Below are 15,947 nucleotides of genomic sequence, written 5' to 3' on the forward strand. Positions count from 1 at the left end.
CACACACACACACACACACACACACACACACACACACACATGACATGTGACCTAATTGCTTTGTGTTTCAGAACTACTCTGGGGAGCTAAACTACCTGGTGGCACTGCACGAGCTGTACAAGTACATCAACAAATACTACGACCAGGTGTGTACCCTCAGTGTGACTCAGCAGTTTATCAGTTGTATGGTTTGTGTTTACACTCTACGCTGAATTAAATACCTGAACATGTACAGTAGATGAGGAGCTGGTAGTTTGTTCTTCTTTTGCAGAATATGTATAATGTCTTCAATCAGGTTTATTTCTGACTTTGTTAAACATTGTGACACTTTCGTAGACATTACAAAAATTGTTTTTATAATGTGTTGCTGCCTGTATGACTGTTTATTGGGGCAATTGTTAATGGATATGTTTAACAAGCTGAAATAGTAGGGGATAACAGAGCCTACCCACTGCACAGTAATCTTCCCAAATGTATAAATATTCTTTATTGCATTTCTTTCAGTAATTCTTCTCATAAACGTTCATATGACTGACATTTAGACTTATTTTTATAGCCCAAAATCACACATGTCTCAGAAGCCCTTGCCCTCTAAGACTTAGTTAAGATAAGAGAAAACAAACAGAAGGTTCTTTAAAGTAGAAAAAACGCTTTTGTGTTCTGATGATAATGACCCATCTGATGGTGTTTGTCATCTGTGTTCCTCCTCTTCACTCTCCCTCCTCCCATCCTTGCGATCCTTCAGATCATCACGGCGCTGGAGGAGGACCCCACAGCCCAGAAGATGCAGTTGGGCTACAGACTGCAGCAGATTGCTGCCGCCGTGGAGAATAAAGTCACAGACTTGTGACGGAGCAGGCTGATACTGGGAGGGGGGGGACCAGACCTACACCCTGCAGTTGGGCCTGAGAGCAGGAGAGCCACAGGCAGACTGAAATGAATCCTTCTTTTCAGGAGGAAGTCAAGGAGCCCTGAGATTTTGAAAAAACATTTGCTTTGCTAAGGATCAGAAGACTCAGGTTGGAGTTGAAAGCACCTTATGGTCTGAGCGCTCTCTGAGGAGGAGCAGAGCATGGACACTGACAAGAACCCTGGAGTCAATGAGGCCTGCTCTCCTTAACCTAATGAAGAGACATTTGAAAGTGAAATTTCTCTGTGTTTATCTCTAAAGAACACGTGCTGGACTTCAAACGTGACGTCTTACACAGCAGCTGATCTGCAGTCAGCTGATCTTCAGGCTGATCACAGCTGTGTGCTAACTGTTGTCCCTCAGAGTGAATTTATGAAGCGGTACCTCTTATGCCTTGTGTGCTTGTCGCTTCTGTATTGGTTATTTCTGTGTGCGTGCGTGTGTGTCCATTTCACTGCTTGTCAATCTACACTCTGTATTGGCAATTTTCTGTTTGTTAGTACAAAGCATTGATGTAACTGGTAATTTACTTAGATGACTGCAGTATTCACAAAACGATTACCTAAACTTCCATATTCTTTCTCTGAAATGGACATGTTTTAGAATGAAACCTTGGTCACAACATTGTTTTTACGCCCTTCTAATCAAAGAAAACGGCTGAGTCACTGCCACTCTCTACCTCAGCCTAATGTACCTTGCTTTCCTGTGATGCTGTTGACACAACACCAACACTACTACTTAGATTTCAACCAGCTAAAATTACCAGTATAGCAGTGCAGCATCTGCCGTCTTTGACAGAGTAACAGCAGCTGGAGATTCTCATCAGCCGCGGTACGAACACAAACACATTTCTGAAATTGAGATTGGAAATCAGAACCAGCTCATTAGAGCATTTTAAGGTACTTGCTCCCCGACTGAATGTCCGTTTACTCTGTTTTAGTTTCTCACCTTTATACTTATTCATGTGTCTATAGTGTACAAATCACTGGAATTATGTCAGAGGAAAAGTAAAAGTGATTCCATAAAGAAACTCCATGAAGTGGAATCTTAGTGCGCACCACAGTGTTTTATTTTGTTAGTCAGTCATATTTCTTTTAACTGTGTACATTTTAACATTCCTTTTAAGTTTTAAACAATGTATTAAAATCATGGTTCACCTCTACGCTATGATGATGGTACGTGTTGAGGTTTCTTGGTGTTGACATCATGGCTGGTAAACAGTTATTGTATTGAACACAAGGTGGCACCGCTTCCTTTGCTGAAGGTCTGTCTGGCATTTTGTTTTGTCAAGTTGATACAGGTTTATATTGATTATATTACTACTGGTTCAGTAGATATTGCTGATCTTGTCACTGTTCTGTTCAGTTAGAGCAAAGAGACCTTTTATACATGAGCAAATGTTTTTCTTATTTAAATGACAGAACGAAGTGGCTTTCAGTAGGGCTGGATGTGGTTGGACTGCCCTTTAATTTGGGTTACCATTCGGTAATGGTTAGGAATTGCAGATATTAGAGGCTGGGTTCAGGTGAACACAAGGGGAAACCCAAAGAGACAGGAAATCAGACCCTGCGTTGACTTTAATGCTTAATAACAGTGTGATGGACTTCAAAAGTAATGAGGTGTGGTACCCAGCCCTAGTTAGTCATCAGCGACCAAAACGATGAAAGTGAATGAAGAGTGTTTATGTATGTCACTCCCGGGTCCAGGCATGTGAGAATGTAGCCTGTAGGTTTATTACTACATGACTTAACATACAGAAACTAATGACTCATGAACGGATGGCTTGTTCTGTCATACACTGTCTCTTCAGATAAGACTAAAAGCTCAGTGACAATAAAGTCATTTCAAGAAGAACATTATACCTGTTTAGGCTGTACAAATTTGGCAATGTAGAGCAGGCTCTGCAATGAGCAGTTTTAAGGATGTTTCTTCTTGTGTGTTAATATCAGTGTACATATTGATTGAAAATGTAACTGTAGTGGTTTAACTTGTTTAATAAGAGATGGTGCACATTCTCACAGATGCTGATGTAATAAAATATTCTTAAAAGTTGTTGTGTTTTCCTTCTTCAAAAAAAAAAACAGGCTCCTCTGTGTAGGCCTACTACTTCATTTAAACAGACGATTTCACAGTTTATTGCTATTCAGCGGTTACAGGATAAACAAGTAGCCTAGCCTATAATATACGGTGTTGCTTATTCAGGTTAACATATTCGAATGGACAGTCATTGTAAAAACAACCATTATGTTTTGATTAGAATATTAAAATAGATATGTTTCCTAAAGCAAGCACTCGTCCTCACGTTTTTAACGAAGGGAAGCCCATATTCATAATGCACCAGCATATGACCACCACCGCATAATTAATATCAGCAGAATATCTGGAACGCCACATTCGTCAAGAGGCAGCATCCTCCAACCAACACAGGGTCCAAAATGGAGTAACGTTGAACACCCTACAGTCGGGAATCCTACTGAATGTTCTCTCAGTTTCAAACGGAAAGTGTTGCGTTGCAGGGGAAAATTGAGACTTCTAAAAACCACTGTGAGGAAATCGCCTCCGTTGTTCCTGCTGTCTAGCTAGCTGCGCAGAACAGGTAACTGACATGGGATTACTTCTGCAACTGACTGGAAGGAAGCTAGTCCAGTTAGCGTTACGCGGCTAATGCTATGCTATGCTCATAGCTACCGTTATAACAACAGCTTTTAAGCAATAAAGGTTGCCTGAGCGTTACATGACTGTTTGAAAGCATTGAAGATAAGCAACGTAATGCAATTTGTGATTCGTATTATTAGTGAAATATTTCGAAATGGTAGTATAAACCAAAGCTAAACGGTGCTAACGTTAGGTGCGATGCTAATTTTAATGGTGTGTAACATGGGCTAACAGCTGTAAATAACAGCCAGAGCTAGCAACATTAAAACCTATATTGTTACACTTTGTGGCTGTTTGTTAGTGTAGCGATATTATTCGTTCTCTTCATATCCCCCTTTGCGTATGAATAAAGCGTCATATCTTATTACATTAATGCGGCCCTGCTTGGTAAGTAACATAACCAAAACGTACGACGTTTTGCAAAATAATATATATCAATGCATTAACTAAACTACTTTATGTACATTGTGTCAGTTTACCAGAAGAACAAAGTTTTCATGTTACCGCTGCAGGCCCTCTGATCATTACATTAGCTTGTACAGTTTGTGTTAGTAAGCGATTCAGCCAGCAATGTGGGCAAATATCATATTTGCGTTTAGAGGCCTTCACAATGAAAGAGCCTTTAGAATAAGAAGTGCTCTCTAAAATGCACACAGTCATTCATATAAATATTATCGATTGTGGACGGGATGTATATTTTTCCAAAGTTTGATTGTGTTGACCTGTGCGTCGGTTGTGAGCAGGTGTTCATTGTGACTGCCTCTGTTCCAGTGAAGAATGGAGCCTTCAGAGCAGGCAGGCCCAGACTCCGGCTCTCAGGATGTCAACCCTGTCTTCCTGCAGCAGCTCAGAGAGCTGGACATCCCAGAGGAGGCAGCCAAACAGGTGGGACAGCACACATTTACATCAACATTTAATGATGTGTGCTACTGTGAATGTTTCATGTTTCTATAAGCTATGACATAGCTGTGTTGATGGTTAATAGTACTGAAAGATGCATGGAAAGAAAATAAACCTGAGTGGGTAGCACATAGCCGCCCATTTTATTATACCTTATTGGCTACAATGTAATGGTATCTTGATCATGCACAACATTTTCCCCTGATCGATACTATGAGATGTGAACACTGCATTACTTGACAACTTTAGTGCTAAACATTCAAATGTACCGCTGTTACATAGAGAATTCCCTTATAACATTTATTTTAAGAGCATAGGTTATAGCTGTAGCCCCTTCAGATGATTCCAGAAATGGTTTATGTCATGTGTATTCAGGGACAGATTCTGATGGGATTGACTTACCAAAGAGAGCTGCAGACTTAGCTAAAACAAAACATGCTACCTTAGAAAGGTAGCATGTGGTAATGTTTGACTGGTTCCAGTGTTGTGGTTTTGATACCTCTTCTAAGTCATGTATTAAAACGACCAATAATTGAATATCCTAAATAATAATCCAGTATAAACTGAGCAATGTGAGTGAACCAGTTATGAAAAAAGAGGTATAACTGAATATATGTATTTATCAGTTGTCAACCAACATAAGTGACAGGTATGGCCACACTATTATAAACTAAAATGCCCATTTCCCTTTTTTCTCTTCTCTTCAGGCGCTTCTACACACTCGGAACGTGTCTGCCGAGGAGGCGGCAATGTACTACTTCAACAAGCTGGAGAATGAGGTGCCCATAAGATAGCCTTAGTCCCCACAGGTACACCTTGGTACATTAGACCTTGTGAAGTTTGTCCAAAGCCAAATCTCAGTGTCTCTCTGTCTGCTCCACTCTCAGGAAGAGGGGGACGATGACCTCATGTTCAAGATGGTGTTTGTGGTGAACATGGACCTGGCCATGGGGGTCGGAAAGGTTGGTTCCAATGCCGCTCCTCTCACCAAAACTAAGGAAGGGATTTTTGGCGTTGCTACATCTGAATCTCTGGTTTTACAGTGATGTAAAGCTGCTATATTTGTGGGTGTTTTACAAAGGTTTTAATTTGTGTTACTTCATTTACTTATTTGATGTTCTTCAGTGCTTTTGCTCTGCGTGGGAGTGTTTCATGCTAAAATCTGTTGCAGTGAAACAGTGATTGTAGGGATTTCATATCAATTTAGTTGAACAGTTTGCATTCCAATAGAAAGCTGAGTTATGTTTTCAACGTCCCGTATGGAGTTGTTTGAACTTGGTCTGAAACATCACATAAAGGCCATTTGCAATATGGCCTAAATAAAGATTCCCATGTAGTGGTGACATCAGTGGTGTTTGTGTGCAGGTGGCAGCCCAGGTTGGGCACGCTGCTGTGGGTTTGTACCAGGCTCTACAAGAGAAGAACAGCTGGAGGGAGATGGCCTGGAAGTGGGACCACAGTGGGTAAGACCTGCACAACAGAACAGTTTATTTCAGGAGGAGCAAGCATGTTCTACAGCTGCTGTTTGCAAAAATCCAAAATGTTTATCCAATAATGCTACGGTTCCTGGAGTGTTCACGCTAGTCCCCCTTTAGTCTCTTGCATAAAAAAGATGATTATAATATTGTTGAATAATGAAGTTGTTTCTAATTAACATTAATGATGAAAATCAATGTGCATGGTGTTGATACAGATCCAAGAAGGTGGTGGTCCAGGGGACTAATATGGCTCATCTACTGGAGCTGCAGGCCCTGGCCATGAGCCTCAGTCTACCCGCCTACCTGGTCCAAGATGCAGGGCTCACCCAGGTAGGACTTTTTTTAAGTAATATGGTGTGTACTTGTCTTTCGGAAGCACTAGTAATTATTCACAAAACATTGTCCAATTATTGGTACTAAAATCTTTGGTTAGAAAATGTATTTTTTCAGTACCTTGACATGAAGACCTTTTTGTTTGGCAGGTGGAAGCTGGGTCGCGCACCGTGCTGGCCATTCTTGGGGAGGAAGAGATGGTGAACAACGTCACTGGGAGTCTGAAGCTGCTTTGAGGGGCTGACCCCCACGGTTGGGGAGGCATTGCTCTGCAGTGCCACTGTGCATTCAGCAGAAGGCATTATTTCCCAGCGGCGGGGAGAGTCTTGGCATGCAATCGGCAACCTTTACAACAACAACAAAAAAAGACCTGAAGAACAAGGGAAATCCAGACATGTCCCAACACTAGAAACAAACCCCCTCAGCCATTTGTTTCCCTTTCATTCTTTGTCTGAGCCGCTTAGCCGGCCTTAAGAGCAGGAGGGGAGAGAGCACGGTTGTTGACAGGGTAACGAGGCGTAGGCCGTTGAATTTTCTTTTTCTGGTGACCTTTCTCTTTTCACACAGGCAACTTACTTACTAAAGTCTTATTAGAACATTTCAAACACCTTGAGTATGTGGTCCAGTTTCAGATATGGCAAAGTTAAAAAAGTTGAGTTGGTGGTCGACCAATATGCTTATTCAAGGGGCAATGTACTTTAGACAAATACACGATGTAATTATAATTATACCCATAGCAGACGTAGTATTTCCCTGTTGGATCCACTATTCCTGAGTGAAGGATAAACTATTAACTGATCATCTGTGAACACTAATTTTTATATTTAAATGATTTTGTGCCTGTATGCAACTTTTCCCCCCAAAGACCCCTATCCTATAGAATCAATAACATTACTCATTATGGATAAATGGCTATATATTGTATACATTTGCCTGTTGGCGGGCCATATACTGTATAATCTGTGGTGTGCCACCCTGAACCATATGCGCAGTTACTGGACTTTGTTGTATTGTTTTTCTTTGTGCAAAAGGGAGAAAACTCTAAATTGAAATGTTTGGATTTACTGTTAGAATTGATGGCGGTCGAGAGGTTATGTGGAGCCGAAACTTCATGAAGTAAAGGTCTGCTGGGCTAACGTATGCACTGACTGCCTATGAGGGATAGTTCACTTTAACGAAGTTGATCCATTTACAGCTTGACAAAATGCAGATAATTGTGTGTATGACAATTATTATAGACTTGGTGAATAGTCTTGCACACTATTAATCTTAATACACAAAATGATGTTTGAGCTGTGTCTATGTTCTCCTTTACAAATATTTGCGGGCATGAGCTGCCACTCCCAGAATTCCTGGTTTAATGTCAAAGATGTTATTTGTAAGAGATCATAAAGAAATGGCGGTGGCATGCATGCGATATGAAATGCACATTTGAGTAGACAAGTTGGAATCCCAAAGTTCTGTCAATTTTAGTTACATGTCGACACTTTGATACCCCCTATGTTTTACAGCCATTTGTGCGAGTGCTTCAGACTATGTATGGAGACAATTAAAATGCCTCCAGATTAAGTAACAACCATCTTGAATCGTGTTTTGTTCTTACACACTTGAACATACAGACAATGCATATGAGAGGGGCTGGAGCATTGTGGGGGAGGGTGGCCAATGGCATATTGCAGTGCGTGGTTAGGACCGGCCATATTACATAGCTTTTTCACCGCAGGAACAATGGCAGCATTGTGAAATATGGCCATCCCGACCATGAGAGTCCGGCCGGGGAGCTTGTAAATATTAACCTCATGACGTGCAGTTGGAAATAACTCTGGGGGTCGTGTTTATTTAGTAGCCTACAACCGAGTAGATACCACAAAGAGGAAGTAATTCCTAGAAAATAATTGCATATTCAGTTGAAAGTGTAAATAACCAAGGGAAGTTGGTTATTACTGTAGGGCGTAGCCTTCATTTCATATTATATAATTGATCTATTACAAATATGCATTGTCGTCAGTGGCTTAGCAGGATTGTGTTCACACCTATGGTTCACACCTGTTACTAATGCATGGCAATGTGAATGTTTACATCATTTCCATAGCCTGATACTATTATGATGGTTTGACAGCACATTGTTATTTTAATGTCAAGTGTCACAGGTGTAAAATATCGTGTAATACTATTAAACCACATCCGGATCACTGCTTTGTTCGGTCTTCCTGCGCGTTATCATATACATTCATACCCAAATGTATCAAATGCAAACGTCCCTAATTGTGTTTTTCTGATTCAGATTCATGAAAATCTGTTTAATTATTGAAGCCCCACAACACAATTATTCTGCTGTCTAATGTCGTCACTCGTCAGACCTCTGCAACAAATGACGTTGGCATTTATCTCCACAGCCAATCCTAGTTGCCCCTCGAGTCTCATGACTGGCCAAGAAACCAATCGCGTTATTATCACTATTTGTTTATAATAGTGGCTTGGTTAAGCTCATAGACTGTAAAAGCAATATGAAAACAATGTATTACATCTGTTAAATAATGTAACCGATATGCTTAGTAGCCTCGCCAATAACTTTAATTTAATGAAAAATAAAACCAGGGCGCGTCTCAAATCTCCTTACGCTAAACATCACAGAAAGCTGGCCAGTTCCTCTTACAACTCTCTGAAATGGTTCTATTGAGCCGCTGCTGACGCGAAGTGTCGTTGTGTCGGTCACTTGTTCAGTATGTCTGCATAGTGTGGGAGTAGGAACAGACTTATTTCGGTAGCGGGAACAATGGTAGGACTGGAGGGAGAAGTTATCAATTGATGTAACTCAGGAGCAATGGTCAATTTCCCTATCCAACCCCTCAGCAGATGCTACACAGCGACACCTCATCCTCCATTCAACTGACGTGACGGTAGGTGGGGCTGACCCGTTGGACCAAAACCCTGAGTCTGATGTCCCTGGAACTGGGCCCTAGAGACCCCGTGTAGCTAACGCTCGCTACTCTGAATTTCTATGAAAGCTCCTTCCACGTTAAATAGATTCATACAACCCTCAAATAAAAAGCATTAATAATCCCACTAACGAGTTAAAATAAATCCCATGGAATTTCTCATATTATAACGATAATTTCCAGAAAATAAGGAGGCACAGATCCTCAGTTGGTTGTCAAAGCGTCTCCCGATTCCAGCCCCTCTCACTCTCCTTGCTTGCAGTCACCAGTAAACACATATCATAATGGAACTGAAAAGTCGTACGTACAGCTCCTGAAAAAGGAGCCCGCCCCGTTTGACGTAGTTAGCGGAGAAAAAACGTCGACGCTGTAAATTATCCAAAGACTTTCATGTATACGTCGTGTGTAACATGACTGACACATTGATATCGAATCATTAGTGAGAGGCGGGACATCAGAGCAAGGGCCGCCCAGCCAGAGAGCCCCTGCATTGTCGCCAGGGAAACCCCGTGGCGTGGTTGTGTGTCAGTTTCGCTGGGACCCGCGGTCGATGCCGGTGAGGAGGGGGATGGGCGCCTCTGCGAGTGTAAGGACCCGAGACAGAATCAGAGCCCTGTATCACATACAGCAGCATATATCCCATTATAAATAGCGACTGTATATATACAATACACTAAAATACATGGATTTATCCACCGGGGATCTATAATAGACACTCAATGGATGCAGTGCACCTGAACAGGACAGGGAATTTAACTTTCCGCCTATGCGTAGGAGACGCTGAGAAGTTTGTTTCCTACCCCTGGAGGGTGAGCTACTTTTAAGGGCAAAGGATACAGGAGACTCCGAGGCCGATTTGCAGGCCTACTGGTCTGGTTGGATTTGATGTTGGGATACTCTAAGGACTTCCCACTGTACATGCATTTGCCTCGTTTGTTCAAGTTTGGAATGCCTCTTTAGGTGAGTACTTTGAATATTTGTTAATATAACACTGCTATATGTATGTTACTGCTTCCATTTACAGACAAGTATTGATCATGTCTTCAGTCCCCCTAACGTAGCCATGAAGCTAACCAACTTGGCTAACTCCTCAGCGTCCACATAAGTTTATTAGAACAAGTTGGTTGTCCTCACTATCTTTACACATTTTAAAGTGACTTGCTAACAAGCTTTCCATGTTGATGGTCTGCCTGCAGTGCTGCTCTGTGTCTGGACTGATCTTCCATGACTTTTTGATCAGCTCCTCGTGTTGTTTTTGATGGCAAGCTTGTTAGTGTGGGAATCCAGAACACTAATAGTGCTATAATAGATAATGCTAAAACATTATTTTAAGAAAACATGTCTCCAAAGCTTTCGACACCATCCTGCAAGTTTTCGAGAGTTTGACTGGTGTAACATTTGCTCCATTCAGGGTCCCTGCAGTTCAGTTTTTCCTCAGTTTTCATACCAGGAACAAACCAGTCACACTTTGTTAACGTTGTACGACCAATACACCTTTATAGGGATATTGTGTTTTGCCACAAACCCTCTAAGCTACGGATTGGTGTCGTGTTGAACTATTGCTTTAATCTTTTTTTGTGGAGCAAGTTTCATGTCTCCGCAAAACATACACTAACGTTACACAGACCAAACAACTCCAGCAGCACAGCTATGTAATTAATTAAATGTAACATAGATGTTATTAGGTTGAGTTGAGCCTTTAAGTACGTTAGACTTACAACAGATGTGTTTAGTAGGGAAGTTCAGAATCAGGCAGTATCGTTAAGATAATATGCAAACTTGTTAGTTGGAAGCCAAAATATATTTTGGGCACTGTCCTTTCGACATTAATGTCTTCTATGTTTTTCTGGGACGCCAAAATTGTCGAATTTTTCAAGTTATCAATGACATAACTTGCAATTAGATCATTATTGACGACTCATGTTAGCTGAGCAGCCAGCTGCTCTGTTTGTTAGCAGACCAGCCATAGGCAACAAATGCTATATTAGCTTTTAAGCTAACTTTTTGGATGTTTTCCAGTTGATTGTGTCCTTATTTTGAACCGCTTCTTTTCTGCAGACATTCCATGGACCGTAACTATGTTTGAACCTGACTTTTTAAGCTGCATCTATTATTGCAGTGGGTTGTTGCACTTATACGTTTATTTTTATGAAATAATAGTGTCTGCAACATGGTGGTGTTTGACTACATCATGTTAACGCTTCTGTCTTTGGCAACATTCCTGATTTCGTTCAGGCGTGTGAATCGAGCTGTGGCTGGGTTGTGTTTTTCTCTATTTGTGCGTGTTATTCTTTCCCTGTGTGTTTTGTTTTTCAGCAATCGGAAAACCAGATCTGTTGGATAGTGACTTGCTCTTCTTCACCTCCCCCACCTACCAACCCCCAGCCTCTGTGGCGGTTAAGAGAAATGGGTGGTATTTAGAGGGGAGCTCTTGTTTCCTTTTTTAGCCTCCATTTTTATTTCAACGTGTGAATATCATTGTTGAGTAGGTATGCAGCAATCACAAGTTTCGAGCAAGTTAGATACCTCGAAGCGGATGCGTTTGTAAAGAACTTGCGTGGCATTACATTATTCAGACCTTTTATTAATATGAGAGAATGCAATACATGTAACCCTTCCCATTTTTAGATTGAGTTTGGTTCTCAATATTAAGCTATACATTTCCGAAATATAGTGGATAATCATTCCGAGGTGAAATGTAACACAATCTGTGAGCTAGCCACTACCATGGTATGGTTTGGGACAGGGCAGAATGGACTGTGAGATTAGAAAGCGCCCAGTGTTATGTTTTTGTGAGTTTTTATATTTATTAGGACCCCGCGGTTTCGGAGCATTAATGGCTGCCCTCGCCATCGCCTGTAGCTGCTCTCCCCTCAGCTGCAGCGCGCAGCCCCGCATCGTGCGGAGCACGGAGCCGGGTACACGGAGAACCAGCTCATTTTAATACTTCGGACATGGTTAAGTCCATTCATGTGCCCATGGATGTGTGATTACATCTCTGCAGTGATAGTTGTCTCGTACCTGTCATCATTTCAGCTCCAAACATATTACAATTTATACTCTCAGAAATATTTCCTCGTTTAGATTCAATTATTTTCTGCACAATACCTGGTGTCAGGGTCATAATATATTCTCACTTCAAAGTACTGCGTTCACTGATCAAGGATAATCAAACCACCCAAAAACATGGTTAAAATCAACTCTTTGAGTTTGAAATAATGTATTTGTGTGTTTCTTGCTCCATAAATACAAATATTTCACCTGTGCCCCACTGAGAGCATTCAGCCAGCACCAAGTATTTGGATTGATCTTGATGCCTGTTGGAAGCCATGATGCAGTGCACTGATCCTTGTTTTCATTGGTTGCGACTGACATTCTCTGAATATGTTTCACATCTTTTAATAGACTGTGTGGGCTGCAACATGCAAACCTGGCCTCTCAGAACCATTGGAAACATGACCCCCCCCCCCAGCATTCACCCTGACGTGCCGTTTTAACTCACCCTGCCACCCTGGGAAAGCTAAGAATGAAGTGTTTGGCAGCTTGTTGCTGCTCTGACCCGCCATGTTGGTTTTCCAGTCCTCTCAGGCAGCTTCAGACTATATGTTGGAGTGAGATGTGTTGTGGGTGTTGGGTTACAACGTTTGGTGAGAGAGGACTGCTTTCTGTGTGTGTGTGTGTGTGTGTGTGTGTGTGTGTGTGTGTGTGTGTGTGTGTGTGTGTGTGTGTGTGTGTGTGTGTGTGTGTGTGTGTGTGTGTGTGTGTGTGTGTGTGTGTGTGTGTGTGATCTGTCTGCAGGATGTACCCTTGTTTTTCCAATGTGGATCTAAGGAATGTATGGACATACAAGGTTAGCCTGGCCCAGTTTTGTGTTTACTAAAGAATTAAAGCCTGTCTTTGTCATTCACAGAGTGGTTACAAACCAAGAAATGTAACTGCAAAGTGACATGCCCTTGAAAACATAAGTAGAATATGTCAGCACTGTGTTGTAGTGTGTCTGGATCATTCTCGGAACAGAATTGTAATCCCGGTTTGTGTTCCTGCTTGTAAAAGACAGAGTGAAGCAGGATACTGGCTGATTTCCAAAAAGAGAAGACAGGATTCTGTCTTGGTGCAGACGGTCGGAAAAGAGGGAACAGGGGGTGTTGCTGTGAGGAATAAGGGAGGGGGAGAACCCTGTCCTTTTAGCTTTTCATTTGCATGCTGATGACACTTTGTATCCTTGCATTGAGGGCAGGTGTAGCTATTGATATGCTTAAAAGGTTTCCTGCGTCTTGTGCTTATGTGACCAAGTCACCCAAGCAAGTATTGTGGGTCTGCACGTATACGGATCAAACATATTAAATTGATTAAATCAATTATGTGTATTTGATCTTGAATTGTAGTTTAACTCAAATGTATTAGCTTATAGCAACTCATGTTCTTAGTCTTCAATAAAATATTAAGCTACTGAGTCTAATATGTATTTATATAGCAACAGTCCATGTACCCAGCCCTCTCTGCATCTTCCCCTCTGCAGCTGCTGTGTGTTGTGTGTCTGTCCGACTTGCACAACAGGGTTAAAAACAAGTCACTCTGACGCCTGCCTCTTTGGTGCATTCCTATTGGTGCAGGAGCTCTGGAGCTGCTCCAATGGGGCGCAGCCTTTTCTCTGCGTTGGGGGAGCAGTGTTGCAGAGGGCTGTGCTGGTTAATTCTGTTTCGTGCCGAGAAGCAATGCTTCTTGGGAGAATAATGGAGGAGGCGGAGGAAGCAATCTACGTAATCATCTCTCTCACCCTCTCTCTCTCTCTCTCTCTCTCTCTCTCTCTCTCTCTCACCATCTCTCTCTCTCCTGTTCTTGTTTTATTGCACCCTTATGTTTTGTCCTTCATTTCCTTTTCTTTATCTCACTGTCACGCTGCTTGTCTCGCTTTCTTGTGATACTTGGCCGAACTTATAGCAGGAGAAAGCTCAGTAATAATCAGAGTGGTCTATCCACCTTTAGAACTCCAGGCAGACATTTTAGGCTTCACCACATTCCTTTCTCGTTCCTCTCCAACCCTCTCCCTCGTTGTGTGTGTCTCTTTTTTTCTCATGTAACTAAGGAGACCAAATAATGATCGAGAATACCACATACTCTGTGCAAGGTGAAACCTAGATTGCAATATGGGCAACACATTTCCAAGTGTGTTTACTCAGAGGGTGTTGTCAGGGGAAGAGAGAGCAAATAAGGAGCAGGGCAGAAGAAAAACAAGCAGGAGAGCGTTTGCACCAAAGTCAAGCCACTCGACACCAACGCGCTCACAGCTGCCCTGTTTTGTAATGCACAGCAGCAGTGCTAAAAACAAAAGAGGAAACAAATGGCTCTGGCCAGGCTTTTCCATTTCACAGGGGCCCTGCTCTGTCACCTTGATCAAATGGTTGTTGTTGGGAAGATACACAAACACATTTACACTTTTTTCCCCCTCAAGATCTTTTAGTTTAGTTGTTTTCCTTTTGACCCTGTAACAGTCAGAGCAGGACAGTTAAAGCCCTACAGCAGTTCAAAATGGCTGCCAATCCTCTGTGACTTTTTGTCTTGTGCGACACATTAGGTATTGGTTAGTCTCAATATGTTTGTTGTTCTGCCAATGTTGTTGTTGTTCAAGCCTGGACAAGCCTTTCTGTCGCTTTTGATTAAACAGTCAGCCAGGAAATGTCATGTAAACGTGTTTGTCATGAAGATCACGTGTGACAGGCACAGGGTGTCTCTGGTTTATGTTATGCTAGAGCATGAGCTTATCTAACGAGACGGCTGTTTTAGACTTGTCCTTGGAAAACTCCCCTCCCCATATTTGGAAGACAACATGGCTTGCAGGGAGTACTGCCATTGTGAAGCCTGTGTGTCTACCAACAATCTCAAATGGACAACAATGAAGATTTAGGCTAGGTTTAATTTGCGTACCTTTTTTAGTTTTGGAGGGTTTTTTATGATGAGGATTCATTATTTATATAAAAGCAGCCTGCCTTTAGCTTTCCTTTTAGAGGGAAATTGAAAGTCAGAAGTGAATAAGAAAGGTAGTCTAGCAGGCAGCACTAGGTTTTTTGTTGTCCCTCCTTTTTTCGAATGTTAGCGAGCCTCAAACTGATGGTTGTTGGCTTGTTTGCTCTGAAACAGATGATTGATTTTTGGTCGCGTTGTCCCTGCTGTCCACTGCTCTCTCCCCCACCCCTCTGATAGCACCTACTTGGCCTTTGTTCTCCATTGTGTGTCCCTTATCCCCAGTCTGGTCCCGGTCTATTCAGGCAACTGGACATTGCTGTATTAATGGCGACCAACACTGCGCTCCCAGGACACCGGCCGCTCAGCATCTCACCAGCGCTATCGCTGCTACAGTTGAAGCATTGAGGCTTTTTTTTTTTCATGTATTTCCGTGTCTATATAGTTTTTGAACTGCTGTTTTTGGTCATTAATACTACAAAACAGTAGTATTCGTGGCTAAGAAAATGTTTCTGATCCATCACACTGCGAATAAAGGCATAAATCAAACGCAATGTGCGGATTGATCATATCCAACAGTAACATTTCATAAAACAGAATCTCCGTATTCCCAATGAAGAATTCAAACTTAATTTCTCCTTTCAGCTTTGACAAAGGCAGGTTATCAAATCCTCTCTTTCCACTGATATTAAAAATAATAAAATGGCTACACAACAATTTACCTCCAGACAGATTGCCAAATGACGCTCTGGGTCAATAGAATCATGGTAG

The 15,947-nt window shown here is 41.9% G+C and overlaps 1 protein-coding gene and 1 pseudogene across 2 annotated transcripts; both read left to right on the forward strand.

Annotated features, from left to right (window-relative positions):
- Positions 1 to 2,962, forward strand: part of LOC104955610 (plexin-B1-like) — a 5,115-nt pseudogene extending 2,153 nt beyond the window's left edge.
- Positions 2,963 to 3,273: 311 nt separating this feature from the next.
- On the forward strand, positions 3,274 to 7,855 carry LOC104955611 (probable peptidyl-tRNA hydrolase 2). 2 transcript variants are annotated; one of them, XM_010782973.1, is made up of 7 exons: positions 3,274 to 3,506; positions 4,309 to 4,450; positions 5,173 to 5,244; positions 5,353 to 5,427; positions 5,831 to 5,928; positions 6,159 to 6,273; positions 6,426 to 7,855. In XM_010782973.1, the coding sequence occupies exons 2-7, from the start codon at positions 4,343 to 4,345 to the stop codon at positions 6,510 to 6,512; spliced, it is 555 nt and encodes a 184-aa protein (XP_010781275.1). In that variant the 5' UTR covers positions 3,274 to 3,506; positions 4,309 to 4,342; the 3' UTR covers positions 6,513 to 7,855. The 2 variants fall into 2 exon arrangements, with proteins under 2 accessions (XP_010781275.1, XP_010781274.1); XM_010782972.1 differs by having other exon boundaries at positions 3,275 to 3,506; positions 4,337 to 4,450.
- The last annotated feature ends 8,092 nt before the right edge of the window (positions 7,856 to 15,947 follow it).

This window comes from Notothenia coriiceps, unplaced genomic scaffold (assembly GCF_000735185.1).
Source record: "Notothenia coriiceps isolate Sejong01 unplaced genomic scaffold, NC01 NC01_scaffold00024668, whole genome shotgun sequence".
In the NCBI taxonomy this organism is placed as follows: Eukaryota; Metazoa; Chordata; class Actinopteri; order Perciformes; family Nototheniidae; genus Notothenia; species Notothenia coriiceps.

What these genes read in the sequence shown, in the direction of transcription:
- LOC104955611 (XM_010782973.1), top strand. Translation starts at nt 4,343, where the DNA reads ATGGAGCCTTCAGAGCAGGCAGGCCCAGACTCCGGCTCTCAGGATGTC. An exon ending in TCAACAAGCTGGAGAATGAG is followed by an intron (nt 5,245 to 5,352) that starts GTGCCCATAAGA and finishes CTCCACTCTCAG; the next exon opens with GAAGAGGGGGACGATGACCT. An exon ending in TGGCCATGGGGGTCGGAAAG is followed by an intron (nt 5,428 to 5,830) that starts GTTGGTTCCAAT and finishes GTTTGTGTGCAG; the next exon opens with GTGGCAGCCCAGGTTGGGCA.